Source organism: Eptesicus fuscus, chromosome 3 (genome assembly GCF_027574615.1).
Source record: "Eptesicus fuscus isolate TK198812 chromosome 3, DD_ASM_mEF_20220401, whole genome shotgun sequence".
NCBI lineage: Eukaryota > Metazoa > Chordata > Mammalia > Chiroptera > Vespertilionidae > Eptesicus > Eptesicus fuscus.
Window position 1 is genome coordinate 49,811,856 of NC_072475.1, and position 14,193 is coordinate 49,826,048.

General features: G+C 37.3%; 1 protein-coding gene across 2 annotated transcripts in view; it reads right to left on the minus strand.

The window, feature by feature from the left end:
- FGF12 (fibroblast growth factor 12) overlaps nucleotides 1-14,193 on the minus strand; it is a 364,984-nt gene that overhangs the window by 22,311 nt on the left and 328,480 nt on the right. For both annotated transcript variants that reach the window (XM_008151606.3, XM_008151605.3), the window contains exon 4: nucleotides 2,467-2,665. In XM_008151606.3, the coding sequence (XP_008149828.1) occupies nucleotides 2,467-2,665 (199 nt within the window). The remainder of the gene's footprint in view (nucleotides 1-2,466; nucleotides 2,666-14,193) is intronic.

The window sequence follows — 14,193 nt, forward strand, 5'->3', positions numbered from 1 at the left end:
ACTATTGCTGTTAGGAAACATTTCATATTTCCAGTACAAAGTTCTCTGGATCAGGTAGCTCTTCTTTATCTCTATACTTAGCTATTCATTCATTTGTTCATTCATGTGATATGCCAGGTCTCTCACAAGATACAAGGAGATATGAGGAAAAAGGGGCAAAGAGTGAACCATGGATAAGAGGAGCTAGAGTAAAAAACAGGTAAATTGAATGCAATATGATAATTTCTAGGGGAGAGAAATGTATACGATGATAAGGTGACAGAATTCTTAATTCTATTTGAAGAAAGTCAGGGAGCCCCTCACGGAAGTACTGATTCTTAAATCAATTTTTTACAAGGACTAATAGGCATGTTCCAGGCACATAAGAACATGGAAATTGTGGGCATGGAAGGACAAAGAAAACTACATGGAGCACATATTAGTGAAAAAATGTTGCAGAAAGTAAAGTTCAGTTTTGTGTGCTTAAAAGTACAGTGTGTGAAAGTACAGGGAGAATAGGAACCTTGAATGTCACATTTCCCCTGTGCTTTAAATATGGTATTGATTTAACTAATGTTTGTTGACTGTTACTATCATATGTATTCTGCAACAGGCATTTAGTCTTATACTGGTTGACCAGACCATTTTAGATATTTAGGGGACAGCAATACTATCAATATCATAGTATAATGTATGTGTGTGTGTGTGTATGAATGTGTGTGTGTAATTGCAAAACATGACATTAGGTCCTGTCCAAAATGTCCACACCTAAGAAAACATCTCTGGGTTCAGAAAGCCCATAACATTTTAGACTTTTAATTTACAGGACCCTCACACCCTCACACAAGATGGCCACCCCCATGTAGTCAAAATTGGCCGCCCTCATGGCTGCCCCCAAGTCGTCAAAGGTGGTTGCCCCAGTGTGGTCAAAGATGGCCTCCACAAGATGGCTGGCAGGGGAGGGCAGTTAGGGGTGACTAGGCCAGCAGGGGAGGGCAGTTAGGGGTGACTAGGCCAGCAGGGGAGGGCAGTTAGGGGCAACCAGACCAGCAGGGGAAGGCAGTTAGGGGTGACCAGGCCAGCAGGGAAGGGTAGTTGAGGGGGACCAGGCCTGCATGGGAGGGCAGTTGGGAGGGACCAGGCATGCAGGGGAGCAGTTAGGTGTCGATCATGCTGGCAGGGTAGTGGTTAGGGGGTGATCAGGCTGGCAAGCAGAAGCGGTTAAGGGCAATCAGGCAGGCAGGCAGGAGAGTGGTTGGGAGCCAGCAGTTCCAGATTGTGAGAGGCATGTCCGAGGGTCCCAGATTGGAGAGGGTGCAGGCTGGGCTGAGGGACAACGCCCCCCCCCCCCCCAGTGCACAAATTTTGTGCACTGGGCCTCTAGTTAGTATATAAAAATATTATCATTTTACTGATCTAATAATTGTGTTATGGCTGCACTGTCAATAATAACCCTCTTTTTTCAAAGTAGTCTAGCTGATAATGGTGCAAGGGGTGAGGTAGATAGGTCGGTGTAGACCAAATGTCTCCATGGGTACTTTGGACAAGGCCAAATATCAAGACCCTTTTGGCATAGACCATATGTCTCTGTGACATCTTAGGGCCAAATATCCACTAATCAAATGGAAATAAAATGTATAATGCATTGAAATGCACTGCCTCAATTTTCTCCTTTCCTCGAACAAGGAGCCTGAACTAATGTTTTAAGTAATTATAGTGTATGACATTTAAAGAAGAATAGTGTTATGTTGGTACATGTCCAGACCACTGCTGCTCTCAGAGCCTATATTTTAAAAAAAGAAAGAAAAGAAAACTGTCTGGATGCAGTAATGCAGTAAATATGGTCATTCCAATGATATAGCCTCATCCTATTTAAGAAAGAAGTTGCAAAGAGTGAGTTTCCTCAGTATAAAATTACTTATTCCACTACTCAATTTGAAATAAGTCATATATTAAATATCAATTAAATAGAATTATCCTAAATAATGAAGGGAGGGAAAGTTATAGGCTCAACTGAGCATAACATTTAATACTGTAAATTAATACTTATTGATCACAGTATAGCATACTATTTTCTTTCCTCAAAAATACAAATAAATATTAATAGATTATATTGTGAGATATATTCACAAAAATATAAAGATTAGGTTATAATCATATTTCTAAAATGCTTTTGAAAACTTTAAAACACTAAAATAGTATTCCTGGTTTCTTAAGGTTGTAGCCCAAGAATTAAATTGTTGTGTTCAAAAAGAAGGAAATTATATTTCAAATGGTAACTACCACTACTTTTCTAATTTTAGCAATTTCTAGCTTTTCATATTCAAGCAGTTTTTTTCTAAATACCAAGTAGTTGTAATATGATTTTCTTTATTTTTTAATATGAAGAGGTGCTATTGTGTTTTCGGAAATTTTGTTCTGATGTGTTGCATACTAAGTAAACTCCACTGATCAGAGTCTAAAGAAGAAAAGAAGTTCATTTCATACCTTCAATGGGTTTTGGTACAAAATGTGACGAGGGCTTGGTTTTCTTCACTCTGTTCCCCTTCATAATTTGACCTTCTTTATTGAGTCCCAGAAACCATGCTCGGCCTGATTCTTGCTGACGGTACAATGTAGAAGAATAGATCACGTAGTAGTTTTCAAACACAGATTCCTTAAATTTGCATTCTGGAGTGAAAACATCCTGCAGGGGAAAAAAAAGATACAATAGAGAGAAAGAATTTTAAAATGAATCAGCAATTGCTGAAATACAATGAACCTGAAATATAGGTCCGCTGTTAAGAACAAGTGAGACAGAATTGCACATAATTTCTATTTGTCCTTGGTTATAAATATTCATCATGTAAAATAAAAAAAGCAACAACCAAGATTTTCTTTCTAAACAGCCTTTATCCTTCAGAACACAACAGCCACAACAGCTTCTGCTAATCACTAGTTGGGCTAATATTAAGACAATTCCCATGTCCAAATTCTGATCCCATTATGTTTTATAAATTTAAAAGACTGGCCATTGTACATTTTAGTGTCTGTAAGCATGAAAAATGCATCCCTGAGAATCAAAATCAAACAAGACAACAGCACACACAGGCTCACTGGATGTTTTTGAAGGGTCTATCCTAGATGTACAAAAACCTATTACACAGCCAAGGATTGTTCCACTAAATCACCACTATATTACTTCTTTGCTTAATCTCTGTAACTTTCCCTCTAATTTCTTGGAAACATTTTGTTTGATTTGGTTTTTGCTTTTTACTTAGTAATCAGAATCTCAGGTGAAAAACTCCCAGGAATAAGTATAGAAAAAAAAATATTACTATTACATTGTCTGATCTTTAATGAAACAGAATGAGATTTTAGTTCAAAAAGGAACCTGGTGGTGAACACACAATACAATATACAGATGATGTACTATAGAATTGTACAACTGAAACCTATATAATTTTATTAATTAATAAAACACATGTGTAAGCTCTTTAATGCCTATAAAAACCCATACAATTATTTGACATTTATTTTGCAGAGAATACTTTGACATCATAACTTTAAAAAGGTCTATATTTTAGAGTGACACCTACTTGGAATACATTTCTTTTTAATCCTCACCTGAGGATATTTTCCCCCACATTGATTTCTAGAAAGAGTGAAAGGGAAGTAGGAAGGGGGAGAGAGAGAGAAACATCAACATGAGAGAGACACATCAATTGGTTGCCTCCCACAGGCTCCACTACCAGGGCAGGGGAACCTGAAACTAAGGTATGTGTCTTTGACTGAGAATTGAAGCTATGACCCTTCGGGCCACAGGCCTACACTTTAACCAGTGAGCCAAACTGGCCAGGACTGGAATAGGTTTTTGATAAGTGAAGAATGTTATGCGATTCACTCACAACCACTTTTGCTCCTCCTAGCTTTACCTGAAAAATGTATGTTTTCCAACTCAAGTAGAAATACATGACTTGTCTAATCCTGTGCAGGTAATTTAATTAAATTGTACTATAATTATGATTTATCTTTATCCCATTCTTTGCAGATCCCCATTTCCTCCCTACGGCTCTCTATGTAATAATCCATGGGATGAATGTGAAATGAATAAATAAACACTCATTACACTGCAGCAATGGTCTCCTTTCTGTTTCTCAGAAACAACAAGCATAACACATTTCAAGTCCTTCACAACTGACATAACCTTTGTTCTTGAAAGCCTCTCTTGAAGTGAGAGATCAAGCTGTTCTAATATGTGCCCTGACTGGGAATCGAACTGTGACCTCCTGGTTCATAGGTGGACACTTAACCACTGTGCAACGCAGGCCGAGCTCAACAATTCTTGGCATTAAAAATCTACTTCAACAAAATAATTTGGTGAAAAAACATCATGTGATCAGGATTTTTATTCTTGCATATCTCTAATTTGTGTTCAAATTGGGTCTATCACTTTCCTTCCTAGATTCCCGGTTCCCTAAATGTTACAGAGAAGTGTTTGTTGAACTAGGCAATAACAAATGTCACTTTTGACTTGTCTTTTACACCTTATCATTCATATAAAATAAATATTGCCTAGATGGCATGGCTCAGTGGTTGAGCATCGAAACAAGAGGTCGCAGATTGGATTCCCAGTCAGTGCACATGTCCAGGTTGTGGACTCAATCCCCAGTAGAGGGCGTGCAGGAGGCAACCGATAGATGATATTTTTCTCTCATGGATGTTTCTATCTCTCTATCCCTCTTCCTTCTTCTCTCTAAAAAAAATAAATAAATAAAAACATTTAAAATAATAATAATAATAATACTTTTTTGACATTAAAGGGCTAATATAAAATATTATTTAAAAATTAGTGCTTAGACACCAAAAAATAGTGATAACATATTATTAAGAAAACAAAATGAAAAGCATAAACAAAAATATAATAAGAGAAAACAACTTTACTATTATGGAAGTAATTATGAATAATAATTCTATAATTTGTGAAAATTACTCATTTTTCAAACATATGCTAGATACAAAGGATCCTCTCATTTTGATCTCTTTCCTTTACAAAAAAATAAGCAAACAAAAAACAAAATCTAAGGTCTTTTCAAAAGCATCTTTCCTGTTTTCTGTGCAACCTTGTTTATTTTGTAGTGATAAGGAAAAAAGAAATAAAACATTTGACAATTCTTAAACACAATTTACGTCCAACAATGCCAAAGATAGTTCCTTTGATTATGTAACCTTTGCTTATTTGGCTGTGAAGCTTCTGGTTTGCTAACTTTATTAATGGCTTTCAGATGCACAGAACTTGAAAATCTTTGGTATATTAGCAATTGGGTTGTCAAGTGTATCGTCAAACATAATGACTTTAAATCAAGCAAGAGAATTATTGTTTTCCATCCTGACAAGAGGCAAAGAAAATGCTAAAATATGTTATCTCAAATGAAGCATGTTTAAAAAATATAGAACAAGTCAAATTTTATAACTTTAAAAATACTCTGCAGATATAGAAATATTTATCTATATCCTTTTTAGATAACTTTGACTGGAAAACTGCTGAGCTAATTTGTCTAACAATAAAGGTTCTTCGCTAACATATTCTTTGCAATATTTTACAAGCAACAAGGTAAATTTTTATCATCAAGAAATAATGAAAACTGGTATATAGGAAACATAAATGTGGAGAGAGATAGACACATATATTCAAACCCCTGATTTTATAACTTGGACAAGTTATTTCATTTCTCTGAAGTTCGTGTCATCATCTATAAATTGAGACTAATGATACCATCATTACAAGACTGTGATTATTAAACAAGACAATAAAGGAAGTGTCTTACATAGTATGTGGCATATTACTTACTTTCTTTACTGCTAGTTACAATTTTCAGGTGATATATGATATGAGAAAAAGTTATCCTGAGTAGTAGGTTGAGAAAAGTTAATTTATGTGTGGACTCCAAATACTGTATCCCAAGTTTCTCTTCCCTATAAGAGGCTAATCAAAGCTACTTTGCTTTAGGTTAATTTGATCATTTATATATAGAGCACACAAATAAATCTGACCATTTCTCTTTATCTGGTAGAAGATGTTTTTGACATAGCTTTAACAAAGACAATGAAGACTTTGAAATTGCTAAAGAATTTACTTCACCTGTCATCAATTCAAATGGAGACTGTAGCCACACCAAAAATAAAATCAAGAAAAGGCTGAGACTCAGAAGGGCAGCCATGAATGAATTAGGAAAAATCACCAAGAGCAAAGACGTGTCATTAAAGATTAAGGCTAAGATCTTCCACATCCTAGTATTCCAAATTACTACGTACAGGTGTAATAGTTGGACAGTGAAGAAGATTAATAGGAAAAAAAATGATTCATTTGAAATGTCGTGTAGGAGGAGAGCTCTACTAATACCCTGGACTTCCAGAAAGACAATCAAGCAAGCCCTAGAGCAAATTATGCCCGAAACATCACTGGAGGCAAATATGACAAAACTAATAATTCTGTCTTACTTTGGGCACACTATGAGAAGTCAAGGCTCTTTGGAAAAGATAATGCTGGGGAAATAGAAGACAGCAAGAAAAGAGGAAGACAAAATATGAGATGGATTAATCCTATAAAGGAAGGCATGGGCATGAGTTTACAAAAGCTGATCAGGGAATTGTTGACATCACTCATTCATAGGGTTGCTAGGATTTGGAGCAAACTCAATGGTACTAACACACAAATGTTTTTGACATGAATCTGAGCTAAGTGATGTGTTTTCAGGTTCTTAATCCCTCCTAATAAATCACACAGCCATTTGACTTAGCCTCTAGCCAGAAGACTGCAAGTATAGAAGTGGGGTGGGAGTGGGAAGTGGGAGACCAGTACGTAAAGGGATATAACATATTACAATTCACTGTTATCATCAAAGTTACTTCCTGGAGTCCGAATGTTCTGGAGACAGAGAGCAATTATTGGGGGACAGTGCAATTCTCCATTAAAAACATCATTGGTTCTTCTGAAGTGAGCATGCACACAGTATGTCACTAAATGCCCAACTGTGACTGAGTTTGCAAACCAAGACAACTACACTGAATACCCCATACACATTCAGGAAAGAGATGTTTGCCTCTGGTGCTTTGGTGTCTGTCTTCCCTTCTGGGGATAAGAATGAAAGTGGGGGATGTTTTCACATTCCCATATTTCAATTTAAACATTGCAATACTTTTTGGGAAACCATTTTGAATACTCTAAAGGGCCCCAGAAATAATCAACTAAGGCTGGAAATGTGTTTTTTACATGAAATATTTCTATTTTTAAAACTCCCTGTGTCAACATCCTGGAAGTCAGAAAAACTAGTATCATACATAACTTCCTGATGGAAACTATGGTAAAACTGTACAAATACATGAGGCAATGGTTTCCTGGCACTTGTCAACTGGAATTGCGGGGTTTTGATCTTCTAGAGAAAGAACATATATGAGGTAAGCCCCACATTAACTCTGGCTTTCTGCCAAGGGCTCCTTCTAACCCTGGGATGAAGTATATATACCACTTCTGTTTTTGTGTTTTTTTTTAAGCTGGAGGCAGAAAGTGAGATTTGGGATTACAAAGTGCCTTGAATTTGTGGACCAAGGTTTCAGAGAAAAGGAAACTAGTGGAATGGGGTAAAGACTCAGTGGGAATTCCTTAAGGACTCTGGGTCTATCCATAGACTCAACATGCTCAAGATGAGATTCCTCAGAGCCTAGTGTGGAATAGCTACTGCAGGACTGAGGGCTGAATGAAGATACCAGAAGTTGTGCAGGGCTTGGATTTGTTAAACTTCTAGACAAGCCAGAAAGGAAGAGACCTTAATAAACATGTGGGAAATTCACTGAAAATCTCAGAAAACAGTCTCAGATTAATGATCACATCAAAGGTACCCTGACGGCCACCCCAGGACTAAAGACAGAAGCAAAATAGTCAAGACCTAAACACCCTCCTCCAACACACACACACACACACACACACACACACATAGATACACACACATAACCTAATAAGATCAAGAGGATCCACTAGTTATTTACCTAAATGACAAGAAAAAAACACACTCTTTGTCAGAGGATAATCTAATACCCTCTATGACATATCATACAAATGTCTAACACAAGATAAAAATTACAAAACATGGATATAAGCAAGGCAATGTAAGCAGTCAATAGAAAATATCTCACAAGATGACTAAGATTTAGAATTAACAGCTCCTATAAATGTTATAGGCCTTAAAGAAAGAGGTCATAATTAGTAAGCAAATAGGAAATCTCAGCAACAAAAATAGAAATGTTAAAATGAACCAATGAAACATTTAGAACTGAAAAGGAAAATTTTTGAGGGGGAATAATGCTGAATGTACTTATTGACATACTGAAGACAGCAAATGAAGGTATGAACAAACCTGAAGACTGACTGATTTAAATTATCCAGGCCGAAATAAAAATAAATAAAGATTTCAAAAAAACACACAAAGAAGAAAAAAATGAAGTAAAGGTGAAAAAAATAAATATTTAAATTTATCAAATAGGATAAAAATAAAAATTTCCACAGATTCAGATAGAAGAAGCCCAGCAAATTCCAAGCAGGAAAATACACCAAAACTATACTCAGGCACATTGTAACCAAACTTCTGAAAAATGAAGATAAGAAAAAATTAAAATGAATCAGAGAAGGGAAAAAGATATATCAAACATGTAAGCATTGGAGACTAGAAGACAATGGAATGAAGTCATTAAAGTGCTATAATAGATAACAAATTGAACCCATAATTTTACATACAGTGCACATATCCTTCAAAATTGGTAAAGTAAAAATATTTTCAGATAAACATAATGAGTTAATTCATTTCTTGTGGGCTTGCATTATAATAAATGTTAAAAGATCTTATTCAGGCTGAAAAGAAATTATACCAGATGGAAACTAGGTTTTACAGGAAGGGATAAATAACACTGGAAATCATAAATATCTTCATAAACATAATACTTTTTCTTCTTTCAATTTTAAAGCAAAAATAATAGCATTGCAGTGAAATTTATAATGCAAAAACACATATATGCCATTGCAAAAGGGACCAGGGTTTAATTGAAATATGTTGTTTTAAGGTTTTTATACTTACACTAGAGGCCCAGTGCACGAAATTCATGCATGGAGTGCGGGGGGAGGGGGCAAATTTCCCTCAGCCCAGTCTGCACCCTCTCTAATCTGGGACCCCTCGAGGGATGTCCGACTGCCCGTTTAGACCCAATCCCAGTGGATTGCTGGCTCCCAACTGCTCACTTGCCTGCCTTCCTGATTGCCTCTAACCGCTTCTGCCTGCCAGCCTGATCATCCCCTAACTACTCCCCTTCCAGCTTGATTGATGTCTAACTGCTCCCCTGCCAGCCTGTTTGCTCCCAGCTTCCCTCCTCTGCCAGCCTGGTCACTCCTAACTGCCCTCCCTTGCAGGCCCACAACTGCTCTCCCTTGAAGGCCTGGTCCCTCCCAACTTCCCTTCTCTGCTGGCCATCTTGTGGTGGCCATTTTGTGTCCACATGGGGGCAGGATCTTTGACCACATCGGGGCAGCCATCTTGTGTGTTGGAGTGATGGTCAATCTGCATATTACTCTTTTATTAGATAGGATAGAGGCCTGGTGCATGGGTTGGGGCCAGGTGGTTTGCCCTGAAGGGTGTCCAGGATCAGGGTGGGGGTTCCCTTGGGGTGTGGGGTGGCCTGGGCAAGGGGCCTGTGGTGGTTTGTAGGCTGGTTATGCCCCCGGTGACCCAAGCAGAGGCCCTGGTTTCTGGGATTTATTTATCTTCTACAATTAAAACTTTGTAGCCTGGAGCGGAGCCAAGCCTTCTGCTCGCTCCATGGCAGAAGGGGATTTATTTATCTTCTATAAATGAAACTTTGTAGCCTTAAGCAGAGGCCTAGGCCGGCCAGGGTGTGCAGAAAGCTTGGCTTCCTCCATCGCTGGGGAACCCCAAGCCTCCCTCCTGCTCTATCTGTGGCCACAGCCAACTTGGTTGGGTTTATTTGCATACTCGCTCCTGATTGGCTTGTGGGCATGGCTTGTGGGTGAGCGGAGTGATGGTTAATTTGCATATTATTCTTTTATTAGATAGGATGAAGTGTGTTTATATTAATTCTAACTATACTGTCATAAAGTAAGAATCCTTATTGTACTTTTAGAACAAAAACTATAAATATAATACAAAGGGGTAGATATAAGAAAAAAATATCAGGATCAAAATGGAACATAATAAGCATCAATTAAAAAATGAGGAGAAAAATGAAAAAAATATAAATCAGATGAAATAAATAGAAAACAAATAGCAAGGTGATAGATTTAAACCTCACCATATCAATCATCACATTCAATATAAATAGAATAAACACTCCAATTGAAAGGCAGAACCTGTCAGACTGAGCATAAATGGCAAAACTCAACAATATTATATTTATAAGTCTCATAGAGGTTGAAAGTAAAAGTATGGAAAAGATATACCCAAGTCAATAGTAAGCATAAAAAAGTAGACATGGCTATATTAATAGCAGACAAATGATATTTCAAGATAAGAAGTATGATCAGAGGTAAAAAGAAACATTTCCTAAGGATTAAGGGTCAGTGCATGAGAATCTAGATAATGATCCTACATATGTATGTGCCTTGTAACAGTACTTTGCAATACATGAAGCAAAAAGTGACATAACTAAAGGGAGACAACAAATAAATCCACAATGACAGAGATTTTAATACTCTTCTCTCAACAATTGTTAGGACACATGATAAAACTTAGTAAAGACACAGAAGATCTAAGTACTATCAAACAAGTTGACCTCATTAATGTTGTAGAACACCATGACAAACAACAATGGAGTGAGTATTTTTTTAAATGCGTATAGAACATTCACTAAGATAAAAGCAGGCCCATGTAAAAAGTGAAAAGACTGGTAATATCTTACACAGTATGTTCACTGACAACAACAAAATTAAAGTAGACATAAATAAATATTAAATATCTTAGAAATTCTTAAGTATTTGGAGTTAACAACAGACTTACAGACAACCCATGGGATAAGGGAGAAATCATAAAGAGTATTAAAAATAGTTCTAATTGAACAATGATGATATACAAAATATCAAAATGTGTGGGATGCAGCCAAAGGAGTGCTATTAGGAAATAGGTTTAAATGTTCATATTACAAAGCATATGCCCTTTGACTGGCTTTTGGGAATTTTACCTGCAGATATAGTAGCACATATGCAAAATGAAGTATGTTGAAGATCATATTCATGGCAAAAGTGTGACATCTAAATACTGAAAACAATCAAATGTCCTTCATTAGGGGATAGGTTGAATAAATTCTGGCATGTTCACACAATGAAATATTATACAGATGCTGAAGACACTAAAGCAGCTCATTATGTATCACTATAGAAAAATCTCCAAGATGCACTGTTAAATAAAAGAAGTAATTTATAAGTGCATATTTGTGCATACCAGTATTTGTATTAAATATACACACATCCATAATTCAAGCACATATCTATTTGTACATGACTTACTACCATTTATGTTAAATATGCACATATATGCACAGATGTACAAATAGGCATTTGCTTGTCTTAGGTTTAAAAAGTCTCTTGAAGAAAACACACAAAGTTGGCAATAGTGTTTGCCTTCTGGGAAGGGATTTGAGTAGTTGGAGAATAAAGCTGTAAGAAATAAACTTTTACTATTCTCTATGCATATATCATTGACTTAAACAGTAAATTAAATTAAGGGGGAAAATCCTGTTGGTCAAGTAAAATTAACCTACTAGCTAAATGTGGCTTTCGAAAAACTAATATAGAATATTAGAGGCCTGGTGCATGAAATTCGTACACGGGGGTGTGTCCCTCAGTCCAGCCTGCACCCTCTCCAATCTGAGAGCCCTCGAGGGATGTCCGACTGCCCATTTAGGCCCGATCCCGGGATCGGGCCTAAATGGGCAGTCGGACATCCCTCTCACAATCCAGGACTGCTGGCTCCCAACTGCTCGCTTGCCTGGCTTCCTGATTGCCCCTAACCACTTCTGCCTGCCAGCCTGATCACCCCCTAACCACTCCCCTGCCAGCCTGATTGGCCCTAACTGCCCTCCCCTGAAGGCCTGGTCACCACCAACTGTCCTCCCCTGGTCACTCTAACTGCCCTCCCCTGCAGGCCTGGTCCCTCCCAACTGCCCTCCCCTGCTGGCCATTTGTGGTGGCCATCTTGTGTCCACATGAGGGGCAGCCATCTTGTGTGTTTGAGTGATGATCAATTTGCATATCACTCTTTTATTAGATATGATAGCTGCAAAAACAGTTCTATTTTAAATCTGATGAAACTTAGACTCTGAAATGGGAACTTACGTACACAGGCTCACACAACAAGCCAAAGTATCAGGACTACAAAATAAGATTTCTTGATCTCATATTAAAAGAATGGCACTTCTTGTTAAAAAATTACTGAAGGAAGAAATCAATGAAACCCTCACTAAGTAAACGACTGCAAATGGACTAGGTGAGTGAAAGAGAGAATGAGAATGAACTTGATTCCTTGCCCCATCTTTCATGTCCTGGTGGTTAGACCAACAGAATAACCTTGGGCTTCAGTACTTGGAATATATATATATATATATATATATATATATATATATATATATATATTTAAATCCTACTCCTTACTTTTACTGTTTCATTTTTCAGCCTTTCCATGATTTGGATCAATCCCCAAATCCAGGGGATCCAAATTTCTCCTCCAGTACTACCTAAATTTCTAATCAAAGCTGGCATAAACATTAAACATTGTGGGCTTTGTAGATGATGATATTTCACCTGTGAATATGCAGTTAAGGGCTTTTATTGGGGGTAATGTGTCTCTGGAGGCATGCTGTATAACTATCCCCTCTGTCACTTGAGGAGAAACAAACCCAGAATTTGCTTTTGTTGCTTGCTCATTGGGTTCAAATTACACTTCCATTTAAACATCTTCCTGGCAGTGATTACAATGCTCAGTGACTGAAACGTTCTCAGTGAGGAACCACTCTAATGGTCAATGAATGAGAAATGCAGGTTGGGATGCACCATGACTATAGAGCACCTTGCGATACAGGATTGCTGTGTTGCTGCTGTGAGGTACAGCCGACACCACAAACCTTTTTATTAATCTGGAAGGAATGAAAGATTAAAAAAAAAAAGTGAAAGTGAAATAAGATTGGTACCCTGCAGGTACCCAGCGGGTGTGAGTAGAACAAGACCTGATATTATATCCCTAGCAGAGCTATAAAACCACCTCTCACAGGCATGTTCTGATCAGTCTCAGTGAAGCCTGCATGTGCCGTCACACCAGCCACTTTCATTTCAACAGCCTAAAGAGCAATCTGCTAGACACAGTCCTGATAGAGCTAAAAAGTAGAGTTGCTTAAAAAAGCGAGTGTGTATTTTTTTAAATATTTGCTGCAAATCTTCTTGCTGTGATGATGAAATCATTCACTACTAAAGAGAAATGAAGAGAGAAGGGCCTCATTTATGCATGTCTCTAAAGGTTACTGAAGGCAGTTTTTTGAATACTATCGTGTTTTGAATACACTATCATTCTGACCAAGAGATGACAAGCACATTTGTTTGATTTCCTAAAAGATACTAAAAACAAAGAAAGTCCATGAGCCCTGTCTTTACCGTAAACATACAAGTCTTGGTATTTAGAGTAAATATTTGGGTGGAATCTCCATTTTAAAGACAAAGAAATCAACATCCAACATCATGCCACTAGATAGTAGCAGAGACAGGATCAGAACACAGTCTCCAGTCCAGAGATCTTCCCTCATTATGGCAAGGAAGTCTGATTATGATTGATACCTTTTCATAGATAAGAATGGCTAGGCAAAATAGGCTTTTACCATACTTAAAATTATGCATATTTTCTATTAATCAAATGACTTTGACTGATGTGCTTCAATTAATGTAATAACTATTGTTATTTTGTTTCCCTGTCACAGGAACATACTATTTTTTAGCCATTTTGGTTGTAGGTAGTATTTTGCTTTTATGATTCCATAAAACAGACATTGGTAATATAGCAGGAGCCAAAGGGCAAAAAGAGGTGACCATTTTTATGCAAGCAGGATAAAAACAGTTAAGTTTGATGGATGGTTTTAACTAGGGATGGTGAATGGCATGTGTGGACAAAGAGAACAATTGGGTGAAAAAACTGG